This window comes from Corylus avellana, chromosome 5, assembly GCF_965113065.1.
Source record: "Corylus avellana chromosome 5, dhCorAvel1.hap1.2, whole genome shotgun sequence".
In the NCBI taxonomy this organism is placed as follows: domain Eukaryota; kingdom Viridiplantae; phylum Streptophyta; class Magnoliopsida; order Fagales; family Betulaceae; genus Corylus; species Corylus avellana.
The window spans coordinates 29,282,553-29,308,727 of record NC_142494.1 but is presented as its reverse complement, the minus strand read 5'-3'; the positions used below and the strand labels follow the sequence as shown (position 1 = coordinate 29,308,727).

At 37.3% G+C, this 26,175-nt stretch overlaps 2 protein-coding genes and 1 pseudogene across 4 annotated transcripts; 1 reads left to right on the top strand and 2 right to left on the bottom strand.

The window, feature by feature from the left end:
• Positions 1-1,570: 1,570 nt before the first annotated feature.
• On the bottom strand, positions 1,571-3,413 carry LOC132183306 (RING/U-box superfamily protein). Of its 2 annotated transcripts, XM_059596715.2 has the most exons (2): positions 3,183-3,413; positions 1,571-2,842 (listed from the first exon to the last, which is right to left on the bottom strand). In XM_059596715.2, the coding sequence occupies exon 2, from the start codon at positions 2,796-2,798 to the stop codon at positions 1,698-1,700; it is 1,101 nt and encodes a 366-aa protein (XP_059452698.2). In that variant the 5' UTR covers positions 2,799-2,842; positions 3,183-3,413; the 3' UTR covers positions 1,571-1,697. The 2 variants fall into 2 exon arrangements, with proteins under 2 accessions (XP_059452698.2, XP_088372623.1); XM_088516497.1 differs by having other exon boundaries at positions 1,571-3,413.
• Positions 3,414-10,178: 6,765 nt separating this feature from the next.
• LOC132182201 (putative inactive receptor kinase At2g26730) lies at positions 10,179-12,475 on the bottom strand (annotated as a pseudogene).
• Positions 12,476-14,067: 1,592 nt separating this feature from the next.
• On the top strand, positions 14,068-26,025 carry UVH3 (5'-3' exonuclease family protein). Of its 2 annotated transcripts, XM_059593781.2 has the most exons (18): positions 14,068-14,155; positions 14,236-14,486; positions 14,915-15,090; positions 15,183-15,300; positions 15,583-15,660; positions 15,855-16,021; positions 16,117-16,246; positions 17,687-17,764; positions 17,876-17,929; positions 18,963-19,147; positions 19,366-21,091; positions 21,688-21,882; positions 22,438-22,523; positions 22,788-23,085; positions 23,192-23,328; positions 23,938-24,022; positions 24,247-24,780; positions 25,012-26,025. In XM_059593781.2, the coding sequence occupies exons 1-18, from the start codon at positions 14,068-14,070 to the stop codon at positions 25,711-25,713; spliced, it is 5,088 nt and encodes a 1,695-aa protein (XP_059449764.2). In that variant the 3' UTR covers positions 25,714-26,025. The 2 variants fall into 2 exon arrangements, with proteins under 2 accessions (XP_059449764.2, XP_059449766.2); XM_059593783.2 differs by lacking the exons at positions 14,068-14,155; positions 14,236-14,486; positions 14,915-15,090; positions 15,183-15,300; positions 15,583-15,660 and having other exon boundaries at positions 15,931-16,021; positions 16,125-16,246.
• Positions 26,026-26,175: the final 150 nt, after the last annotated feature.

Below are 26,175 nucleotides of genomic sequence, written 5' to 3'. Positions count from 1 at the left end.
TCCATTGGAGCTCGAAAAAGACAATATTATTCCCCATGAGATTATGTATTGTGGCACTCAATTGGTGCAGTTGGTATCATGATATCTGAATATCGCACCGACCACACTCTCCAAAATAAGAACTTTAGTAGTATTATTTCGGAAAACAATGAAAGAGAATTATTGTAGGAATTATAAAGGCCAAAGGAAGAGTCAGAATCCCCACTTTTTTATTTTATCTTATCTTTTGTTTTTATATTTTGGGTACAACTTTCTCTTTTTCTGTCTTTTCTTTTACCTCTTTTTCAATCTCATTTGACTGTTTCTTATATTAATGGACCGTATAGAGACACTTTCCCAAAGGTGCTAAACTTGAGATCGATTGATAATCACCACATTTGAAATCAAATGAGAAATACTTGGAAATTTTCAACAAAGCCACATGCGAAGGGCAAAGTAGGACCCCACAGCATTGCCAGTACAGCCAATTTCTGAACCAAAGGTCTCATATTACCAGAATGAAAGATTCTGTCATACAGCTTTCATGGATCCCACCACCACTGTCCAACTGCCCATTTCAGAGATCACTCGGCGCAAAAGATTATGTACACAACATCCCAAAAGGGTACATGAAAAATTAAAGGAGATTAAAAAAAAACCCAACGCCTCAAAAGGCAAGAAAGCATGAGCACTTGTCTCCTTCCCATAGATCATGTACAAGCTAAGCAAATTTACCCTCTAATCAAATTAACTATTCATTTTTTCAAAATACATACATCTTCCTCTTTATTTGTCTTATATAAAGATTGGTGAGATAACCAAATTTGGTGAAAGCTATATCAGCTCACCAATTTTTGGGTTAAAATAGCTATCCAGATGCAGTTACATACTTACCCAAATTTACATCCGGCTTGTCAAAATAACCTTTAACTAGCTGGGCGTGAATTCTACCGGTGGCTTGAGAGAGGGAGAGAGAACATTTATATGTTTGATAGCTAGAAAATATTAAGTTTGTTTGGAGAACAGAAAGGACTGTCTGGCGAAAGATTGGGAATTTTAAGTCCTAAGACAAATTTATGCTTCATATTAGCATCACAATATGTTCGGTGGTCTTGTGCAGCAAGGTTGAGATGGAAAATGAAACTATTTAGATGGTATAATATAGATAAGAAATTTTGAGAAAAATATGTTAAGACGATGTTCCTTTATTAGCCAATAGCCATTCCAAGCCGGCTAGGAAATTGATTTTTATTCAACAAATCGGGTGCCTACACTTCTCTTCTACATTCATATTCATAGTTGACATAACCCTTGAACTAGTAAATGTATCAGATTTCTCCCACTAAGATGGGTTCCACAAGGTTGGCTCTTGAATCATTAAGATTTGCAAAGGCAAACAGAAAAAATCATATCATATTCTCTATTATAAGACACGAGACATCGTGTGTTCATCAAAGCCTCATCCCAACTGGGGGTCATCTACACACATCCTCTACTGTCACATCCCAAAATACGAAGAAAAAAAAAAAAAACCCATGAAAGAAGTAATTTTCAGGTTTCAAAAACAAAAAGATGCTGTAGAATCAGAGTATGACACAACCATTTAGGATAATTGGTGAATTAGCATCTTGAAAACTTTTCAGTAAGAATAGCTAAAGCATAACAAGCTTTAATCAATGGATGGAATATAGACCAAGAAAACAATCATACAGATACCTTCATGTCCCTTGTGGTTTACTCATCCATGGCAATTCCGTATTAAGAGAAGGTGGCATGCCCATCTGGACATCTGAAGAACTTGAAAATTTGCCTTTCTTTGACCACTGCCAGATCTTGGAAACAGAATAGCTCTCACCTTTAGTCACAGTACCAATCTTCTTCCCTTCCACATCCCCATCAACGGAAGAATTCCCATTATGTTCTATCCCTCTTGCGAGCTTTATGTCGAGGCCTTGTCGATCATGGTACAAGGCAACCCGGAGTTCTGAGTTGCCAAGTACATACTGATACGATCCCATAGAAAAACATCTTCTTGCATCTAAATTACTGCTACTGGTCTCTCCCACTTCAGTCTCCCCTGCTTCAACATCTGGCTTTCTGAATTTACCAAGTCTCACTGGGAAACCCCCCTTCTCGACTACAATTTCTTCCATTTCCACTGTTTTTTGACTAGAAGTGAACCGGTTTTGTCCATCACCACTACAACCATCTTCTTCTCTCAAATCATCAAAATCAAAAATTGGGTTTTCAATGGAAAATCCGGGATTGAAGAGGGTCCCTCTGCAAAGAGGACATGTTGAATTTGATAAGAGCCAAGTGTCTATACAATTGATATGGAAAGCGTGGCTACACATCGGAAGTAATCTGAGCTTGTCTTTCTCAGAAAATTCACACAGACAAACGGCACAATCAAATGGCTCCTTGAGACCCACTATCTCTTTATACTGGAAAACAGGAAGAGCATCTATAAAAGCTTGATCTAGGCCAGAGTCATGGAGATGGAAGAGTTGTTGTAGCTGTCTCTGGAGAGCATCAGAGCTAGAAATTTCTGGGTATCTATTAGATCGAGTAGATGCAGAGGAAGATGGGTGCTTTACGAGAAATCTAACAAGAAGGTGGAGTAGACCAGAGATGAAAAATAGTACAGCCAGAATTACTATAATGAAAAGAAGAGCTGGGCTTATTCTAGTACCAGATGATGAAGGGGTTGATTCTTTATGAAAAGTACCAGTATATGGAGATGAGAATGAAGGAGAAACAGGAGGTGGGTAGCTCAAATAACCATCTTTTAGCTGTAGTTGATGCTGAATCGAAGACATCTTCAAATGAGTATGCTCCAAAAACCACTTCTGCTCTTTGTACTCTGACATCCCACAGATCATATGGGCACACTCAGAAACCATGTAAAGGAAATTCCTACTCTTTCTATTCAAAAACAAACGAAACTCATTTCGAGACTACCAAAGCTAAAATCAAACGCTGCTTCCTTGTCATTGATGCAACATGCAACGCCCCCCCTTAAAGACTAGAGCTTTCGCACTCAGATTTAAGATAGTTGAAGGTAGTAGCTATTTGGTTGTGTAGCGCTTCCAGATGCTTTTTAAAAAAAATTATGCATGATTTGCAATGAAAGTGAAGTCACTGATTGAGCAATAATAAGATAGAAGCTGACATAGAATATATGATAATAATCTGGAGCTTACCAAACTTGATTCTGGGGAGTCCACCATTTATGTATTATAAAAAAGCTCTTGAGAAATATGATGCTCTCCCAGCAGAAAACCCTAAAGCCCCAAGCTTTTTTGAGTCACTTATATAGCACAAAGAAGAGGAAAGTGAAATGGGTCGCTCTCTGACCAAAAAATAAAAATCTCCCTCCCTCTCTCCTCTCTCTCTCTTTCTCTATCTAAGTTTCTGGTAGAACAAAACCAAAGAAAGCCAGAATGGTGGCAGCGGCATAGTTTCCAAAGTGAGATGTAAAGGATGCCAAAAAGAGACGCTAAATTTTGCTCCACGTGCCAAGAAGAGCGCGTGAGAGTGCTACGGTCAACCATAAGCGACAAAGCGCCAATCTCAAATCTCAACTCTCAAATGAGGGGTTCAAGGTTGGCCTGGGCTCATTTCAAAAGCAGTTTCCACTCCTCTTCTGGGCTTCTAGAGAAGTGTTCCAATGGATTAGGGTGTAGGCTAGAGAATTTGATGGCTCTTCTTTATATCGTAATCAAGTGGTGAAAAATGAAACTCATGAAAATCATGAACATGAAATCGACATTATATACTATGAAAATGTTTGGGGTATATGTTTTACTAATGCTCTTAAACTCATTAAAACACGTCACATCAGTCAGTTAGTCACTCAGTATGAAGAGTATCATTATTCACATTATTGTCCGACTACTTACGCGAGTAAGCGGTGGTTTTTTAGCCTTGAAATTCTCATTGGTGAGTAGAAGGAAAAAACACGAATACATACAAAGTGGGAGAACACAAGCGAGCTATAATGTCTGTCTCAATCAAATGAAAGCTCCAATTATGTAGAAGACTTGCAATGTGAAACAATTCTAATTCAAACAAGTATTCATTAATCTTTTTGGTTTGTCTTTATACATCCTGTGCAGATTTGGTTGCTTCCAAATGAAACTCTTTTATATCACATTTCTTGAGTAACTTGGTGCAAGATATTACTTGTATTTGTTGGATATTTTGGCTGTGTAATTTGCCTTCAAAGGGTGATGATCATGTGACTGCTTCTTTTGTCTTCCTTCTAAAGTCAATTAGGTGAGAAGACTTTAGGCCGACAATTGCATATTAGCTGCAAGTTTAAGGAAAATAATTAAGAAGGAAGAGGACTGGTGGCCGTTAGGTAGGTAGATGACAACTGCTTTCGTAGTTCAACTCCCCACCTCACTAGGGCAGATTTGTTGAGTAATGCTATATATAAGTCTCTTAGAGTCTTTCTAGAGTTATTTTAAAAGAAAAATTACAGTTTACCCCTCAAAGTTGACAACGTTTTTCAATTCGAACACCAAAGTTTTAATTTTTGCAATCCACCCCCCAAAGTTTCAAATTTTTGCAATTTGACCAATTGTATCCAAAACTTCTCATATTGCTCCTAATTTTTATTTTTTTTATTTTTTATAAAAAAATAAAAATAAAATTCGGGTTGGCCGTAGCCACCCCTTTGGCCATCTCGCCATTTTTTCAACTCCAAATTTATTTTTTTTTCATAAAAAAAAAATAAAAATAAAAATAAAAATCAAGGGCAATATGGGAATTTTGGGATAATAATGGTCGAATTGAAAAAAATTGGAACTTTGTGGGTGTGGATTGCAAAAATTAAAACTTTGATGTTCGAATTGAAAAACGCTGTCAACTTTGGGGGGTAAACTGTAATTTTCTCTATTTTAAATGTAATGTGACTTTTAAAATTACTGTTGAATTTGAGATGTAATTTATTGACTTTTGATCTATTGATGATTTTAAAAGCCACATCACATTTGAAATGACTATAGGAGGACTCTACGAAAACTTATAGCATTACTCATATTTGTTTCTCTCACCTTAATCATTTCTATTTGTTAAGATAGTTGCCATTTGATGATGATTATTTGCCATGCCGACTAGCTACTTCTAAAAGATAACATTCTATCTAGCTGGTGCAGTGTTTAGAGTGGAGAATTATTTGGGAAGATGGTCTTAGTAAATAAGCATTGTCGGCTAGATATCTCATAATAATTAAAGTGTGGCCGGCATGTCACATAAGGTTTAACTAGACACAAATTAAGATAAAATTTTAATTGAAGATCCTTGACCTAGTTTATAAATAACCGAGCATGTGTATTCCATTTGTAAGGTATTATTGGGCATAGGTAAGCATTTACATCTGGCTCAACAAATTTGCTCTCAATTTTAGCTAAAAAAAATTACAATTTTCTATTTCAATTATCTACTTTTCGCTCTCTATTTTGACTATTTACTTTTATGATTCCATTTAAATATTTTGTGTCGATGATTTCTTTATTATTTCTTGAAATGAGAGAGAATGTTAGAGATTAAAAATATGTGGTATGTTTTTGTTTTTGTTTTTTTTTCTTCTATTCAAATAAGGGAAAGTGGGTTACATGGGATTGAACAACAACAAAGAAGTGGACATCCCTACAACAAACCCAAATGATAAAATATAGTATGTAATTGGTAATAGTAACAGTAAAAAAGTACAGGTAATGGTTTCATTCATGATCTAGATGGAACATAAACAAGCTGGGCATTTTCAAGGGTCGCACACAGCGGTTGACAAATGGTAAAATGACTTAGTTAAGAGTCCCAAGCGGTGAATACAACTACTTCCGTTAAGAGGTAGTTGCAGGAAATGTATTGTAGAAAACCGTATAGGAGTCGTTGAAGGACGAATGCTGAGAACAAAAGTTTCCTCCATAAGGTCAAACCACTTCAGATCAGAGAAACAATAACCCATAAGAAACAGAAAATAAAGCAAAACACAACATAAACAGAAAATACAGGAAAACATTAAAAAAAAAAAAAAAAAAAAAAAACCTACAACAATGATCTGAACTCCGACAGCAGGCAGGCGGTCGAAGGAGCATGAGCGGCAAGGGGTATCCACTCGCAGGCGTGTGGGGACCACGCGCTATCGCGTGAGTGGTAGATTTGAGCGCGGATGGTGCGTGGGGACCATGCCACCCATCGCGTGGGTGGCATATCTGGTTTGTTTTTGTATTTGATGAGTGAGCTCGATCATCAAATATTTCTTCAAATTCTTGAGCCAAATGCAACTCCTTTCGCTTCCATTTCAACGTCTTGACTAATTAAAGTAACATTTGGCTAGCCAGATGATAATGCTTATAAAATAGGAGAAAATCCACTTTACTCCTTTGAAGTTTCAGGAGTTTTTCAATTTGAACCCTAAAGTTTAAAAATTGGCAATGTATCCCCTAATGTTTCAAAAATTTTCAATTTAAACTTTTCGTTACTAATTTCCGTTAAATTGGACGGAAATTTTTTTTAAAAAAATCCTGAGGGTAATTATATAATTTCTTAGATTTCCGTCCAATTTTACGGAAATTAGTAATGAGAGGTTTAAATTGATATTTTTTGAAACATTATGGGGGTACATTGCCAATTTTTAAACGTTGGAGTTCAAATTAAAAAACTCTTGAAACTTCAGGGAAGTAAAGTGAATTTTTCCTTATAAAATACTTTTTTACTAAAATATTTCTTCGGAGTTTTTGTTGCTAGTTTTTCGAAGTTGCTTGAACAAGTATGATTGAAATTTGAAGGTAATTCTACAACTTTTTTTCCGCTAGATATTTTGTACATTATTTTTATGTGCTTTAATTACATTGTCTTTGATAATTCATGTGGGATTGGTTTTTTTTTTTTTTTTTTTTTTTTTTAAGTAATTCATGTGGGATAGTTAATTAGTTGGTTAGAGATCCAAAACGATAAAGGAAACAAAAAATTTGAACTAGTGGTCAAGTTCTTCTGGGAAGGATGATCGATGTAATGCCATAGAGGATCAATGTCGAACGAGGAGATTAAATGTCATAAGAAAATTCAACGTATATATATGTTGTATATATGTCATAAATAATGTCATCTTGACATCATTAAAGCCATAAAGAATGAGAGTTTGTGTCAAACAAGTTATGTCAAGCACAATCCTAGGCATCTTATGAAACCCATTATCTCACAACCCCAGCAGATCCCTCGGAAAATCTTGTTAATTTCCTGTTTTCTGGTCCCAATAACGATCTTAAAATCAAGAACACTTGCAGCTACAATCTTCCACCTGCATGATCACAAAGTCATAGATAGCTGCATGAAGGTCATTATCATGGTAGGGTGGTGAACACCAAGAGAATGGTGAATTTATTACTTGTTTGATTTCTGGCTCGTTTTCATCATTACATGGTTACAAGACATACAGTGAGTGTCATGGAAAGTGTAATGATTTTAGTTAGACAAACTAAAAAAGTTGGCTCCATAAGCCATAATAACCACAATTAATGGTGTTCATTATACATCCCCAATATTCCTGGCTAATTGATGCCCTCCCTGCAGCAATAAGGAAAGTCTTCTCATATGCTCACTACCACTCTATGGGGACCTCCAATTCAGGGTATATTTTCAAGATTTTTGTGAATCTTCAAAGTTTTCTTTTGCAAATAAAGCTAAGAAAATCTAGGTACTCATATATATGTGTACATTATCAGCCACGACTTGACCTATTTATAGTTGAATGTATATTTGAGCGACCGCCCATTGTGATTTTGGGTAAGATTTATGATGTGATATTTTTGTGACCAAAAATATCAATAATAAAATTACCACTCGCAATAGGACGAATCTTTGTAGGATACGGCTATAGAGAGGGTGTCGAACCTCAAGGACTGCAGGGGTTTTATTATCAAAATTTAAAAGATTAAAATTAACTTAATTAAAAAGAAATTTGTTTTGATTTTCTTTAAAACTAGAGTGCATGAAAATAAAAGAGATTTAAAATAAGAGAGAGAGTGTAGGGTATTGACTTCACCTCTATCCGCACAACAATGGCTAATCATAATTAATCCCAGAAATTTATTCTATGCATGTTATAAATAAACAAGAAACTACCTTATTAAAGAATAAGCATAATCTATCTTCGGTTGGCACGGATCGTCCACCTAACCACTAAGATGCGGTACGACCCGTCTTCCTTAGGTATAAATTATCAAATTCTTTAAAAGGATACATACAATCAATGAATAAGTGTAACCCATCTTCGGTTGGCACGGATTGTCTACCTAAATTACACTAAACTAGGGTGTAGTACAATCCGTCTTCCCTAGGCATGGCCTATCAAATCCTATTGATCATATGTCAATTAAACCCATTGTATAACCATCATCCTCATAATCACAGAAAACAAGAATGATTTGATTTCAATAAAAGTAAAATACTTTCTAAGACAAGAGAAGAATTTCACAAGTATTGATATTGAAATTTAAGAACAATTGCATTTAATATGAAGAACATAAATCAATTGTAGCAATCCTCATAGTTATACAATCAACATGCATAAATTAAAAATCTAGAAATTAAATACAATCAAACCATTGTGCTTGGATAGGGTTACATCAACACCCCACGAAGGGGTTTAGCCGTTCATGATCTCCTAAGCTCCACAAACTATTTTACTGAATTTTTGCTCTAGAAGCGGTGTGTCTTTTCTCAATGCTTAGAGGCCTATTTATAGGGCTTAGGAGAGTCCTAGAAGCCCTAGTAATCCTATAAATTTCGGAGATTTAAGTCCAAGTCCAATTAGGATAAAGAAAACCTAAGTCCAAATTGGAATAGGATTCGCCCAGAATTGCGTTCTTATCTTGCGGAGCGATTTTGGCAATGCGGCGCTCCGAATTAGGAAAATGTTATTTCACAATGATTTGTATAACTTTGAGTTAGCTTTCCAATGCCGCTTGAATCACCTCAATCGGATATTTGAACTGAAAGTTATGGCCAAAATACCGAGACATATGCAGAATCCCAAATTGAATCCAATCCGATTTTGACTCCAATTTGAGAAATTCTGAATTAATCATTTCCTTTATTTGATTAAACTTAACCATGATTGGTTAAGTTTAACCATATCTTCTAGGTCTTCTCAAAGTGTGCTTTTAAGCCCAAAATGAATGGAATTAATTGCATCTTTATTTATAACCTGAAAACACAAAAACAAAACAAAATCAAACAAATAACAACGCTAAGGAATTAACATATGTAAATTAAGGAGCTTGAATGTGCAACATTCGGCGCTTATCAATTTATATTAGCGAAAATAAAAAGAGTTGTCATTGATAAGAAAAAATTAGCGATGATGCGTCGGCTTACACACAAAAACCTTCAACATCAACAAGTAATATTATTAGCGACAACATTAATAAGTACTGTCAAGTAAGACAACATAGATCATTTATAGAGCTTTAGCAATAATTGTCAAATGAGAGCCACGTGACACTAATTAATTCGTTTGATATTGCATATCGCTAATTAATTGAACAATAAGTAGATGGAAAAACCTATTTAAAACATGAGAACAAATTAAAAATTTAATTATAAAGACTAAATTAAAATAGCATAAAAACCTAGAGACTCATTCAAAATAATAGATGTTGAAAAGGTTGCCAAAAATGCCAACAAGAAAAGTACAGCTCCTTCTTCCAAACTGAAAAAAAACAAAGGCCTGCCGGCTCTAATGGGCCTCGTTGGCCTCCCAAAGATGCTCAGCTTCTAAAATATCCCATGAATGTTCTTCACTTCTCTCTCATTCTGTATCTTAATTCTTAATCAAGCATAGAATTTTAAACAGTCTTTAATCCTTTTAAATTGCTTGGTTTTGTTTGATCCATGCTTATAGTTAGTGCCATTTACAAAACCAAGAACCTCAAACATTTTCAAATGTTTCTGGAAAATTCTGGTGACATGGTTTTTTGTTTGAAAATTATGGAAATGTTATTGAAAGGATGGATACTTATTGAATTATTGGTTTTCCTTTGGGAATATGATAAAAGAGATTTTACAACATCATTCTTAAGATATAAGAAATTAAGGGGGATCAAAATGTGATCTTTCAATTATTGGTTGAAAAGTACAATATATATATAGCTTCTTCTGGCAAGTTTCTTCTAATGCTAAGCAAGAGATTACTGTAGTGATGGTTCAAAAGACATGGACCTATCATCTTCATCTTTTAGTGTGTTGATCATGGTAGCAACTTGATTTATGCTTGGCCTTGCATCAGGCGAATTGTTAACACATTTAATGGCCACCTGCAGCAAGTTTAGCAGCCTCTCTTCACTTGCACCTTCTGAAATTAGGACCTTGTCAAAGACTTCAGCAGTCCACTCCTCTCGAACAACTGAGACAACCCAATCTGCCAGGTCAACTCCACTGTTCTGTGCCATCTTTCCAGTAAGCAGCTCGAGAAGAATGACACCAAGTCCATAAATGTCCCCTTGGAAGGCTCTAGATCTAGATGATTCGCTCAGCCATATTTACTATCCAGAGACGTCATAAGACCATATTCACTGATGCAAGGCTCCATATTCTTGTTCATCAAGATGTTGCAGGATTTCAAGTTTCCATGAGCAATCCCATCGTCTTTTAGCTCCTGATGCATGAAGGCTAATGCCTCAGAAATGCTAGCTGCAACACCAATTCTGCTTGCCCAATCAAATGCTTGGCTCATGGGGGTTCCTGAAATATAACATTTAGTGCCTCAGAATCCTTCAAGATAAAATGTAAAAGAGCACATCAAGTCCTATAAAGGTGTTACGCTCGAATCTGATACCAAAAGGACACTATGCAACACTATAGAGTAGGGTCTTTCGGAAATTGCCCGCAAATCGTCAAGACCTCGAGGTATAAAAGGGCGTTTTTACTTGTTTATGTTCCATGAAATTGTCTGAAGGAAGAATATGTTCTATAAAAGTTGTGGTACATTATAGCAGCAACATTCTGTATTAATTAGGGGGTTAAAATAAATAAAAGGACACAGAAAGATGTTGAAAGTGTGATATTTACCATGGAGAAGCCCGAATAGACTTCCATTGGGCTGATATTCATAGACCAAAAGCTTCTCATATGTGGAACAATAGAAGGCAAGAGCTGGCATTACATTTGGATGCTTCACTTGGCCCATCCTCTGCATCCTCTGCTTAAACTCAGTGCTTGAGATTGCCCAATCCTTAATCCTTTTGACTACCAGGACTATCCCATTCTCAAACATGACCTTATAGAGGGTACCATGCTTTCCTCTTCCAAGCAACTCGGCTGGAGCACTGAGCAAGTCCTCAAATTTCAGTCCATTGACCACAGGGCTCTCAAGGACTGTCAGAGAGGTCGAAACCAGCTGACTTTCAGCTGAAATTTCCATGTATTCTGACCTGCTCACATCTGATTTGTACTCACTTGATGCAGCGTTATGCTTGCTGATCATACTATCATCAATTGATGCCACCTTGTTTGCTGCCTCAACCCTCTCTTCTCCTCTCTTTTTTCTTTTGCACACCTTTAAAATAATAAACATGAGAAAAACCAAGGCCAATGCAGCATAGCCTGAGTACATAAGAATCTGATCCTTTGAGACACCCTTTGACTTGTTTTCCACTCTCTCCTCTAGAGACACATTTTTGTGACAATGGATCTCCGCATAGTCCGGGATTGCCCAAGAAGCTGCTTGTAGGGAAACGGCTGCCACCGTCTGGAATAAGGCCGCTGAAGTTGTTGTTGGAAACGTCGAATTGCACAAGATTGGAGAAGTCAAATTTGGGTATCTCCCCGCTCAGCTGGTTGTTTTGAACGAGGAACATTGTCAGACCTGAAATCCGAGACAACTCTGGCAGGTTACCAGAGAACTTGTTGTTTGAAATATCAAGTCTTTTCAGATTTCCTAACATGGGAAACGAGCTGGGAAGATTTCCAGAGAATTGGTTTCCTCTTACATAAATGTAAGTGAGTTGCTTGCATTTTGAAATCCCATCTGGGATTCCTCCACCAATGTTGTTGCCAGCAAGAGAAAGAAGATAAAGAGATGCAGCAAGCCGCGTGCTACAAAGGGAAGTGGCATCAAGAGTTCCATTGAGATTTAACCCTTCAAGAAATAACTTTGTCACAGAAGTATTTCGACGATCGCAGGCAACACGAGGCCAGCTGTCCTTGCAAGGATCAAGGGTCGAGTTCCAGCCTAAAATGAGATCAGGTTGGCCATTATTGGTAGAGAGTTTTGTAAGAAAGCTTATAAGTGAGTTTCTTGTCTCCTCCTCTACAGAATTTGTCATGTTGAGGAGGAGAAACAAGGAAATGAAGATCACCCAGATGGAAACTCGATTCATTGTGTCTAGAGAATTGCCTTGTTGGGAAAACTTGGAGCTGTAAATATGGTGTGGTTGGAATTGTTGGGATTGTGGAACAAGGAGAAAATTCCAATGTCCTATGTCATTGCCGGAATTAGTTATCGAGCCATTTGGCTGATTCTACAATGATAATTTTATATTCTAGTGGGTTTTGATGAGGAACATTTGAGCCAATAATAAGCCATTTGACTTGCACTAAAATTTGAAAATGCAGAGCCGGCAGCTACAGAAGGTTGAAACTACAATGTCGTTTCTTTTACAAACAGTAGGCTAACAATGAGAAGTCTCCCTAGCACCAACTAGCCGCATTAAGTTACTATCATCCAGGTAAGATATGATCAGGCATGATCCAACTGATAAAATCCAGACAGAAGAGAATGACAATGTGGAATGTACAAAACAAATGTTTTTTCTTTGCATTTTGTCTGCAATTTGACAGTTTTAAGCATAAATTATGTCTTCTATGGCTTTCAAAACTCTTAAACTGTCATTGCCTACAGCTCAAAAAGGCTATCACAATGACTTCACACACCTGGCTTTAGGGAAGATCTGAGTGCACAAAAATTCGAAGCATCTCATGGGGCTCCAAGTGCAACCAGCATATCCCTGAAGGCGATTCTTATCCTTGTCTCCACATGCCTTCCATTCCTGCACAAGTATCAAGCAAATAATCCATGCATTTACTTTTGGAACTCTGAATTAAATACTGCAGTAAGATAAATTTGTCACTAACTATTATTTTACGTCATAGTAAACACCCGAAAATATAAAAAATATTTTCCGTAAATCATTTTACGGTGAAACAAACGGAGCCTTATTAGTCACTCAATTTTCCTATCTATGTTGATGATGCATACAATTTTAAACTTTCCATGACACCAAAAATTTGCCTCATCTTCCGACAGAGCTTTTCTTCTTTCTATCACCCTTTTGCCTAGTCCAAAATTTGACTGGCAACTAGAAGCACAGTTGTGGTAATTTTCTATGTCCCTAATTTTTTTTTTTTTGGGGGGCGGGGGGGGGGGGGGGGGGTTAACTTTTCCTTTCCTAAACTACCCCATTTACATATTGCCCCAAGAACCACAATATGTCACACTTAAGTGACTCAACCATCTTAAATTACTATTTCTTGAAAAAAAAAAAAAAAAAAAAAAACACATGTTAGTCAATATCATTAAATAGTATTTTTAGACTAAAAGGACAGAAATACCTTCAAATAAAAAACACAGGTTTTCAAATTTTTTTTTTTTTTGGTGGCTTTTCAAAGAATTTTAATGGAAATAGAGTTTTGAGTTTTGAAATTGAATATAAATTTAAAATTATCATACACTTTTATGATGAGTAGTAAGTACCAATAAGTAATTTTTTTTTTGACATGTCCGCACAAAAAGAGAAGAGAGATTTAAACTAGTGACCTTCACTTTATTAGGCATGTTTCCAACCGATTGAGTTATCTCTTTGGGACAAAAAAATAATAATAATAATAATAAAAAAAAAATAGGGGGTTTTTTTTTTTTTTTCTAAAAAAAACCGCTTTGATTGCGGTGCAGTCAATGACTCAATATGTGTTCCTACGACGTCGTTTTTTTTACGATCGTCGTCTTTTAACAAGTCTTGGCGGCAATGCACCAACTGCAAAAATCAGAAAACGTTGTCGTCGTGAGCAGAACGATTAAAAATGGGAGTCCACGGTCTGTGGGAGCTACTGGCACCGGTCGGCCGTCGCGTGTCCGTCGAAACCCTGGCCGGAAAAAAGCTCGCGATCGGTACTTCCACTAAAATCCCTAACCCTAATACTAACCCGGACCCTTCATTTCTCAACCAAAACTCCAAATTCTCTTTGCAGATGCGAGCATATGGATGGTGCAGTTCATGAAGGCGATGCGGGACGAGAAGGGCGAGATGGTAAGGAATGCGCACTTGCTCGGCTTCTTCCGCCGGATCTGCAAGCTCTTGTTCCTCAGGACCAAGCCCGTCTTCGTCTTCGACGGTGCTACCCCCGCCCTCAAGCGCCGCACTGTCATCGCCCGCCGCCGACAGCGCGACAACGCGCAGGCCAAGGTCCGCAAGACCGCTGAGAAGTTGCTTCTCAATCAGGTCTGCTGGTTGTTCGAATGAATGTGTAGGAATTTTTTGTGTTAGCTCTCTTTGTATTTATGTCTTTGTTGTGAGCCCCATATGAGTGTTTGCAGTGATGAAATCTTGTAGGTTTTGGATGTAGAAGGTGAATTTTGCGTTTTGCAATGGACATTATGTGGCCGAGTGTTCTGTTTAGGAGAATTAGGGAAACAAAACTGAACTTAGTTTTATGGTCTAATTTTTATGTTTTTCTGGGTTTTTTTTTTTTTTTTTTTTTTTTGGAAAATTAAAACATTGACTGAGCCTGAGAGTTTCATTTTTAGAATCTGAGTTGACTGAACAGAGGAAAATTCTTGGTAGTTTGGAATGAGTTACAATTTGGTGGTATATTTGATATATGGCTATTGACATGAGTGTGTAATGTTAATTATAATTCTTGTTAACAGCTTAAGGCAATGAAGTTGAAAGAACTGGCAAAGGATATTGAGAAGCTGAAGCAGAAGCAGAAGAGTGATGCCAAGGGTGAGAAGATTCTGTCAGATCAAACAAACATGGCGGGGAATCGGTTAGAAGGGGATGCTATGATTTTAAAGAGTTCCAATCAGGAGAAGCTAGATGAAATGTAAGCTGCACACTCCATTTGCGGTTATGAGGCTATCTTTCAACTATGTGGTCTGATGGGTTTCATTGACTGTTTGAATGGGTTAATGTTAGGTTGGCGGCATCTATTCAGGCAGAGGAAGATGGGAGATTCACTAACAATGCATCGACATCTTCTGCTGCCGCTATTCCTTCTGAGGAGGATGACAATGAAGAAGAAGAGATGATACTGGTAATTTTATTCTATGTAGACTCTGAATTATTACCTTTTATCTCCGTGGTAGGTATTGCCTATCATGGTTGACAGGTTTATCATGCCAGTTCATAATTGGAAATTAATTAGGAATAGTTGGTTTACCCGATGACAGGGTGGCTAACTTAACACCCATATTTGGGAAAGATCATCTCTCATTGGGTTGTGAGCTGTTGAGTCTTTGTGTTAATAATGGTCATGTTCAGTTCTTGATCTATTTGCTAAATAATTTGGGGCTACTGCATTGAATTTATTTTGCAGCTTGCAGAGGATGGTGAAGTTGATCCAGATGTATTAGCTGCTTTGCCTCAGTCAATGCAGCGCAATCTTCTTGCTCAGGTTAGTGCCCTTATATATGCAGTTATGGGTTCTTATGAGGTCAAATGTTTTAGCTTTTCCTTCATTATGATCTTGTTTTCCTAGGATTTTAGCTCGCCCTACAGGATGATGGGAAAACTTTTTCCATCAACCTAGCCAGTGTCTCTGTTTTAATGTACAGTCTTTATGTTTGATTCAATTCTGTTGTGTAACAGCTCAAGGGAAAGAACTTGGCGGCAGATGTTGAGAACCAGAGACAGTTGCAGAATGATGATGGTAAGGGTAAAAAGATTTTGTCAGATGAAACTGACATGCTTGGTTGTAGTTCAAAGGATGATGATCTGGTATCAAAGAATGACCTTCAGGAAAAGCTAGATGAAATGTAAGCTGCTTACAAAGTTTAGTTTACAATGGTATTTCAACTAAATGGTAAAAAAAAAAAAAAGAATTATGATTGATTCTGATGAGTAAGTTTAGGTTGGCAGCATCTATTTTGGCAGAGGAAAATGGGAGGTTAGCTAACAGTGCATCTAAATCTGTTGCTCATTTTTCTTCTGAGGAGGAGGTTGATGAAGAATATGAAGATGAAGATGAAGAGATGATGCTGGTAAGTTTGTCCTACCTAGAGCTTTGGAATTATTATCTTTTGTCATTACAGTTGATGACATACTATGTAATTGTAATAAAAATTGTTTTTTACTTATAAAAAGGTTGACGACATACTATGCATGTTTAAGGGGGTTGTTAGGTTGAACTGGTTTAACAGGCTTCTTAGATTCCATAAGCCCATAAAAACAGTTGTATGGTAAAAAAATAGCCTCATTGACGACTTGAAATAAGTTTGAAGTTGTTTAAAATGCTATGGATGTCTGTATTGTTGGTTTCCTTTACTGGTTCAATCTTGAAAATCAAGGCTGCATTTGATTGCCAGGAAAGGGTGGAATGGGATTGGGTTCCATGTTCCCTCTATTCTCATTTCACTCTAGATACTACGGTTGGAAAGTGAGTATCCAAAATGGGAAGATCCATGTGATTTCCATATGCATCTTTGGTTGAACCAAGGAATGGGAATGGAATTCACAATAAATACCACTGTCACTGTAATCTCTTATGGCAATGGCAGTGAACAAAAATATTAGTATTTTCCTGATTTTTAGCTTGAAAAATGGCTGTTAGATGAATTTTGTATTGTCATCAGTGCTAGTTCACCACGTAAGTAGGGTTTTAGGAGGACTTAGTTGCTAGCCTTCGGCATTTTTATCATGAAGTGACTACTCTCAATACTCAAACTCATGCTTATGAGACTATTTTACCATTGCATGGGAGATAGCCTGCTATACCAGATGAATTAAGTGAAGTTCTATAATTTAATTGCTGTTAATTTTGTGAAAATCATGATAAAAGGGAGAGAGAAACTGAAGTTGGTGGTGATGATGATGGCCTGCAATGGCCTTGAAGGCAATTGACAATGCCCAAGTGGCTACTGATGCCTAACAATGGGTGTTGTCAGGGTTGGCTGTCTCAAGGCAGATATGGGATTCCGATAGTGAGGAAGAAAGTAATCATTAGCTACAGAGAAAAGTGATGAGAGATAATGATGGATGCAGTGAGGGGCTATGTGACTGTTGTGATGATTTTGGTGCTGATGGTTTGAATTTAGTTTCTTTTTCTCCTTTGTGAATGGGGAGGAATGGGAATGAGATTATCACACCCCCTTGGTGGGTATTGGCTTTGACCCCCAACTTTGGAGGTATTGGATACACTAGTCAATAGGTGTGGGTATGAGTTTTGCACAAACCAAACATTGGGAGGGGACTGTATATTAATAAGATACAATCATGCTATTAGCATACCTGTTACACGAACATGGCCAAGTGTTAATATGGTTTGTTTGTATTATATTGGGTAGCTCTCTCAACACCCATTTTGGGAAATAAAGGCTCTCTTTGGGGTTGTGAGGTTTAGACCTCAATGTTCATTCTCTCTTGTAAAACTTATTGGTCAGTGTTAAATATATGTTGGTTATTGCATCTAATTAATTTTGCAGCCTGCTATGAATGGTGACTTTGATCCAAATGTATTGGCTGCTTTGCCCCCATCAATGCAACTTGATCTTCTTGTTCATGTAAGTGCCCGCATATATTGTTTATTGATTTTTCTCAGCTTGGCATTTTGGGCTATTCCTATTTAACATCCTTTTTATTCTGATGTTTGTTATTGATGTCCTTCTTCGTAGACGAGAGAAAGATTAATTGCGGAAAACAGACAAAAGTATCAGAAAGTCAAGAAGGTTGGTTCTGGAATGCCTTCATATGTATTTCCAATTGATGTTAATGTGAAGTAAATGCCAGGTTGCAAATATGGCTTGCGTATCACTAACTAAAAGATGTTGTCTGCTGTTAAAAACTGAGAGAATGTTATTCAGGTGAGAAATGATGATGGCATGGAATTGCTGGGATGAACTAATACTTAAGTACTGTAGTGGTGACATCTGTATAAAAAGTTAAGGCTAAAACTGTATGTGGAATGAAGTAATGCTCCTACTGGAATACACCAAATGACTTTTTGTGCTATGTTTCTTGGTTTAGCTGTTTGCTCCTTTAGACAGGAAATGAGATTCTAGGTGGTGAAAATGTTGATAGTGCTCAGTGTTCTGCTTTTACTATTAAAAGAAAAAAAGAACAGATTTAGAATGCTATATGAGTGATCGATTTGGGAAAGAGTTGTAAATTCAAAAAGCATCCCATGTATACTTAAATCTAATTAGCCATGTAATAATCGGTGTTTTCATGATCAGAACTCTTCATTTACATAACACGCATGATTTTCAGAATTCTGGAATCAAAGTAAGTGGGTAGTAGGTTTACATGTAGATAGGCTTTTTTCAGAATTCTGGAATCAAAGTAAGTGGGTAGTAGGTTTACATGTAGATAGGCTTTTTTCAGAATTCTGGAATCAAAGTAAGTGGGTAGTAGGTTTACATGTAGGGTTCCAGGGTTTTTGAGTACGGATTGATATCACATGTGACTGTACACTGCTCACTTCATTGGTAGGTTATTAGTTATGGAAAACGTCCTTCAAAAAAAAAAAAAAAAAAAGTTATGGAAAACGTATGATATATATTGGCAATTTATGCTATAGAATTTCTATATGGAATGTTTTCCAGGATTTGGGTATTTGTTTGGCATTCTCTCCCTATAATCTCAAGGGATCTATCATTATTGCTGGCATATCCCTATTGATGAGGCTCAGTTTCAATTTTGCACTTTTGTTTGAACCCTATGGATTCCATGTTTTTACTAGTTCTTTTCATGCACATTTAGGATCCTGCAAAGTTCTCTGAGCTGCAAATACAAGCTTATCTTAAAACTGTTGCTTTCCGTCGAGAGATAGATGAAGTGCAGAAATCTGCTGCAGGGAGGGGGGTAGGAGGTGTACAGACGTCTCGGATAGCCTCCGAAGCGAACAGAGAATTTATCTTCTCATCATCATTTACTGGTGATAAACAGTGAGTGATTGTATTTTCAATGTTTAGCATGTTAATTATGCATGCTAAACAGCCCGTGTCTACTTACAATTGAACGCGTATTTACCGTTTGCTTTTTAGTAAGTCTGCTTTTTTATTTTTTTTTCAAAAGGTTCCCCCATGCAGGAGGGGGGAAGGTTTCTTTTTCATTCATAGATTAATTACTTTTGTTCATCTACAACATTCTCAAAATATGTCAGAGCACTTACATCTGCCAAAGCACAGAGAAATGGAGATAAGTCACAAGAGACACACGGAGAGCATCCTTCTCAAGAATCTATCAATGGTGTTGCATCTACCAGTAAGTCCAATACCATGACTGGTTCAGACCTGGATGAATCTAGAAGGGTTTTTGATGACAATATTGAGACATATATGGATGAGAGGGGGCGTGTTCGAGTCAGTAGAGTGAGAGCTATGGGGATCCGTATGACCCGTGATATACAAAGAAATTTGGATTTGATGAAAGCGATTGAGCAGGAGAGCACAAGTGCGAAGAACATTGCAAATACTCAAACCATGCTGGACAGAAATGAAATTAGCGTCCCGACAAGATTTCCCAGTAAAGACCAGTCTGTAGAAGCTTCACACGATGATAATAGTGAATCTGTTAACTTGAATGAGAGAAATGAGGAGGCCATGTTAAAAAATGACACTTCCATGGAGATATCCTTTGAAGATGACGAGAAGAACAAGTGTTTTGATGGTGATGATGATCTATTTGCTCATTTAGTAGCAGGGAATCCAATAAAAATCTCTTCTGCTGAAAATGCCTTATCAAGGAAGCAGGAAGGAATCATCAAAGAGAAAGGCAATAGTCTCTCTAGTGATGGAGGAGCTGAAACTAAGCCCTCTCTTGAGGAAGGTAACACGAGTGATGAGAGTGATGTGGAATGGGAGGAAGGAGTTTGTGACTTCCATAAAAGCACCTCCTCGTGCCAAGCAGAATCAGGGAGAACAGTTTCTAAAGGTCATATGGAAGAAGAGACTGATTTGCAGGAAGCAATACGGAGAAGTCTCGAGCATGTAGGGAATAAGGAATCTAATCTTGAACTAGCTCGAGATGATAAGAATTATGGAGAAAAGGTTCATAAAGATATTGGAATCTTTGATCAGAAAAATACTATAGGTGGGGAACTTTTGCCAGGGAAGAATGGTACTCCAGAAAATGATTCGTTTTGTGAAATTGTGGATGGAGTTGAAAAACCAGATAGTGTGGCTGGAGTAACTGTGTTACAAACCAGTGATTCTTCTGGGAGGCAGTTGATGTCATCTGTAGCATGTAATTCTGATAATATGCAGGTGTTGATAACTAAGCCACATGAAAAATACCCAGGTTCTTGTTCTGGACAATCAATGCAAGATGCAAGTGAAAGTGGGAGTTTGGACAGAGAGATGCCATGTGCAGAATCTGTAACTTCTTTGGAAAATAAGGAGGTCCAGGTGATTACAGAACATCTATTGGATACCTTTAGAGCGGGTTCTGGCTTATCTAGCTCTCCTAACCATGGATCAGTGGGTAGTTCTCGTGTTTCTGATACCATATCGGGTGCCAATACCAATGACATTCAGATTGCTGATAAGACCAATGTTACTAAAGCTGCACCCGTGCATCTTTTTCCTGACATGATTAACCCCAACTTTCCTGTAATGAAGTTATCCACAAAAGACTTGACAGATGACCTTGATTTTCAGCCGAAGTTGGCTGCTGAAGAAATAATTGACAATAGTATTGAGGAAAGGGAGCACAACAAGGACAATTCTCCCTTTGAGGGAAATGAAAATCTGCATGTTGAAGTCACAGAGGGTAATTTGGATGAGGAAATGCTAATTCTCGATCAAGAATATTTGAATCTAGGAGATGAACAGAGAAAGCATGAGCGTAATGCAGAATCTGTCAGCAGCGAGATGTTTGCAGAATGCCAGGTGCGTGCCTCAGATTTTGTAATGCTTGAATAGTATTAATTTGTGGTTATGATTAACTGATTGGTGGACTGCCTTGATTTGCTATCTTTTGCAGTGCCTTTCATGTTTTGTGCTTTTACCCACATTATCACTCTGTCAACATCTGCTATTCACTGATCTCTTAATAACTAAAAAATAATGGAAGGCCCAATTCCAGTAGTAAAAAAACTTCATTGACACATACAGCTCATAAAAGGCTTTGTATTCATTTTTGATATTTTGAAGTGTAAGTTCACTTTCCATATAAGGATGCCTATTATGACTACTCTATAATGTGTATCGATTCTTTGATGTGGTTGAATTGAAGAAGGTGGATTTTGTTGCACTTGATGCATCTATTAGATTTTTGACTTCTTGAAATGAATTGGAAAGCTATAAATAATGACATTTTCTTTCCATCAACTGTGAATATTGTATGTGTTACTTGTCAAATGCATACTTTGTTAGGTGGTTGATTTTGAGTATTTTGTTTTCTCTTTCTGTATGATCTCCTTTTCAGTAAGTTACGGTCTTTCCTGCAGAAAGATAAATCTGTTATAATTTTGATGAATCTACAGGAACTACTTCAAATGTTTGGATTGCCGTATATTATTGCACCAATGGAAGCAGAAGCTCAATGCGCTTATATGGAACTTGCAAACCTTGTTGATGGTGTTGTGACTGATGACTCTGATGTGTTTTTGTTTGGGGCTAGAAGTGTTTACAAGAATATATTTGATGACCGAAAATATGTTGAGACATACCTCATGAAGGTCTGAATTTGGTCGAGCTGCATGGCTGTTCTTCCTGTTATATTTATTGTCCTAGATATATCTATTCATATTGAAAAGTTATAAATGTTTTTTTAACTTTTTAAATTTGTAATCTTATCTTCTTCTTTTTTGTCCTTTCTCCAGTTTTCTTTGTGAAGCTTTCTCAGGCAAGAGTTAAAGAAAACCTAAATAATTACCATCTCCTTATCTGTTTTTTTTTTTTTTTTTTGGTTGAGAAAATCATTTCTGCTCTTATGGTACTTCTTTTTATTTAATTGTTTTGATTTTTTTTTTTTTTTCATTTGCCTTTGTGAGAAGCATATATCAAGTATCTTTTGAGTTCTTTTTCTTCAACTGGAGCGTACAGCACCTTTGATATTAACTTGGGGTTCTTTATTTCCTGCTCCTACTTTCCCTTCTCAATAGTCCATTCATTTACTCAGGGTCCTTGTATTTTCCATTTCCCCCTTCTTTTTTTCTTCTTCATTTTTTTAGAATAATTAAATTATGCAGTGAAATTTGCTTGTATCTATTGCTCATGCATTTTGTTATCAGGACATTGAGAAGGACCTTGGCCTGACAAGAGAAAAATTAGTTCGGATGACATTGCTTCTTGGAAGTGATTATACTGAAGGTGTTAGGTAAGTAAGAGCTGCTGGCCTGATTACCTCAGCTATTAGGAACTTTTACTAGTGATTGCACCTCTAAAGTCAGGTCTTGCCACAGATACATCTGATTTTTCTATGCTGCATATAATTTGTTTTGTGATTTTACTCATTATTGTGATCTCATGCTATTGTTTCTTGTCATTTATGATAGTAGAAATTAAATTACTTATTTGCATTTATAAGGTTGCTGAATTTGGTTGCTAGCTTAAGACATTAATGGTTGTATTTTGAGTGTAGTGGGATTGGCATTGTCAACGCTATTGAGGTTGTAAATGCATTTCCTGAGGAAGATGGCCTCTCTAAATTCCGGGAGTGGATTGAGTCACCAGATCCCACCATCCTTAAAAAGTTTGATGCAGAAACAGGATCGAGTGCAAAAAAAAGGGGACCAAAAGTTGATGACAAAGGTTTGAATTGCTCAAAAAGTAACACAGAAGAAGTCTCTGCATCTGACCTAAACATGTCCCAAGCTCAAGAGCAGCAGCAGTCTGCAACTTACATGCAGGACATAAAGCAGATTTTTATGAATAAGCATGTAATTGTCATGTCCTCTACCATCTTCTTGTTATTATACATGGAAGAATCACTTTGGGATTGCTCTGTCATTTTGAATGTTATCATATATTTTCTCCTTTTAACAGAGAAATGTGAGCAAGAACTGGCATATTCCTTCTTCTTTTCCAAGTGAAGTGGTTATCTCTGCTTACTTTTCTCCCCAAGTTGACAAGTCAACTGAGCCATTTACATGGGGAAAGCCAGATCATTTTGTTCTTCGCAAGTGAGTTGTTTCTCGAAATTTAACTTCTAGGTTTGAATTCAAGCTTGCCATGAGATGATGATCATTCTCACTTTTAAGCACATAAAAAATATGAGCACGGCCATGATTTTAGAGGTTTCCAGCTAGGGTCACCGTTTACAATCTGTTCTCATAAATTGAAGATGTCTGTCTTGCTGTTAAAGTTTTCTGCTAATATACTAGTCTGAAGGGGAAATCATATATAGTCCATGGAAGTGATCAAAATTTGTAGACAGGCTTTTAACATTCCTGGTGAAACCTGGAGTTATCTTTTTGGTGTTGGACTGGTTTCCTCTTGGAGTATGTTCAGTTTGTAGAGTATGGGTTCAGGTGTGATTTCTTTATAAAAAAACTTTGTGAAAGCCCATGCCCACTTTTCCTAGTATATGGTTTCTAGATGCACCCCATTATATCATGGCTAGATCATATAGTCCACTGCAAATGATTTATTCCTGCCAAGGGCAGAACACAAGCCTCCACTGCCAACAATGCACCCGAATTTCTGACATTATCACGTGCTTTCACTTTTGACAAATTGAGTTTTGAAGTACATGATGATTTCTGAGTTTTTTATTTTTATTTTTCATACAGATTGTGTTGGGAAAGGTTTGGGTGGGCTACCCAGAAGGCGGATGAGTTGCTAGTACCTGTTCTGAAGGAGTACAACAAACACGAGGTCAGGCGCTTATGCACTTCCTCTCTTCTCTTACCCTTTCACATGCGTGCACACACACACAGGCAGTCTCATCTCTACCATGACCTAATATTAAATCAAAATTATTTGGTGCATATAATCTGAGCAACCTTTATTTAGTTGGCTGTCAAACATCCTGGGTTATGATTTCAATCCTTTTTCTCATCTTGAAAAATAATTCTGATAACATCTGTTTTTTGATGAAGACTCAATTGCGGTTGGAAGCGTTTTACACTTTCAATGAACGATTTGCGAAAATTCGTAGTAAGAGAATTAATAAAGCCGTTAAAGGAATCACTGGAAACCAAACCTCGGAGTTGATGGATGATCCCTTGCAAGAGGTTTCCAAAAGTAGAAAGAAAAGAAGAGTAAGCCCAGTTGATAACAAGTCAGAGAAACCGTCAAAGAAACTAGATGAGAGTGATGTTCAGAACCAAAGTAACTATGTGGACAAATCAACACTTAAGCATTCAAGGAAAAGGAGGAATACTGGAGAGCCTATTCCATCTACAGAGATGAGTACAGAATTACCTATGGAGGCACAAGGCAGGCGAAGTCACAGCAGAACATCACGTGGGAATGGAAGAAGCAGAGGAAGAGGGAGAGGCAAGGGAATAGGAAGAGGAAGGGGAAAAAGAAGTTCTGGTTCTGAGCCATGTGAAAGCAGTAGTGGTGACAGTGATGATGATGGGCAAGAAGTTCTTGTGGAGAAGTTAGAAGTGCCAGACGAAGTGCGAAGGGTAAGCTACAATCTTTTCTGTGCTCTTTTAATAATACAAGGAAGTATCATCATCGTGGAATTATGTGGCACCAAGCCTTTTTTTCGATTCCACACTGCTTTACCATTCAATTTAGATTGATATCTGAGATGTTAGTGCGATTGAAGAGAATAATTTGTTTATCTTTTCTTTCTCGCCCTTACCCAACTTCAATGATTCATCTCTGTTTATTGTCCTACTTCTATCTTTCAGTCAATGCGAGTTCGGAAGCCTGTAAATTACACTCTGAATCACTTTGAAGCTGACGATGTGGACAAATCATCAGACCAAAGCAATAAAGAATGCTCGGATGAAGAGGCAGTAGAGCAAGATATATCTTCAGCCCGGGATGTATGCGGAGATGCAGCTGCTGGTCATAATGCAGGACACCCTGCGCTTGAGGAGTGCTTGCATGGAGACTCTCTTGAAATGGGAGATGGCTTATGCACTGACAAATGTGAAATCGGTCAACCAGATGCGACCCAGTGTGGCGATCCTTCTTTTGGGGCCGAGTTTTCTAAGGATTACCTCAACATGGGAGGTGGGTTTTGCTTGGATGAAGGTGAGCCAGAGAATGACACAGATGGAGCTCATGGCCCGGCTTCAGCTACTGCCTCAGGAAATGCTGACCTATCCCATCGCCCTGGTTTTGTGGATGAAGCTGATGATATTGATAATGGTTCAGTTCATTCTAACTTGGTCCCCAAAGGTGCCTTGAATGGACTTCAAGATAGAGGGAAGATGGACGCAGATGATACCGCTTCGAATGTGGACCATCTAAATGCCTTAAGTAATGATGGTAATTCAAAGGGGTGGGGGTCCCTGCAGGAGAATACTAAAGATGATACTGGAAAGACATCTGTAGGAGGTCTGAGCGCTATGCCTTTTCTGAGAAGAAAGCGGAGGAAGAGCTGAAACCCGTCTATTCTGGATGTCATATCATTTTTGTTCTTTCTTTTTTGGTGTATATATATATATATATATATATATATATATATATCATAAGTTGCCATCTCCCTCTCCCTCTCTCCTTTTGTCTTTTTAGCATTTTCATTCAAGAACTTATCAGAAATGCAGTTATAGTGAGGGCCAAATTGCTTTTTTTAAGCTTCAAGAGGGGGGATTTAAGCTTAGTTTTGTACAAGTGTAGCATTATTACTTTGGAAGAAACAGATGAAGATAAAAATGTAATAATACGAGAATGTTGAATGGTTTTTGGTGTGGATCTGATCATCATTTGTGTAATACAGTAGCTGGCGTCATTTGATGTGACCCAATTTTTTGGCTGGTCAATGGACTTGCAATTGTAAAACACAAATCAAGTCGAGGAGCAAATAATCAACACATCTCTATCAATTTGATTTGCGTATCTGCAAT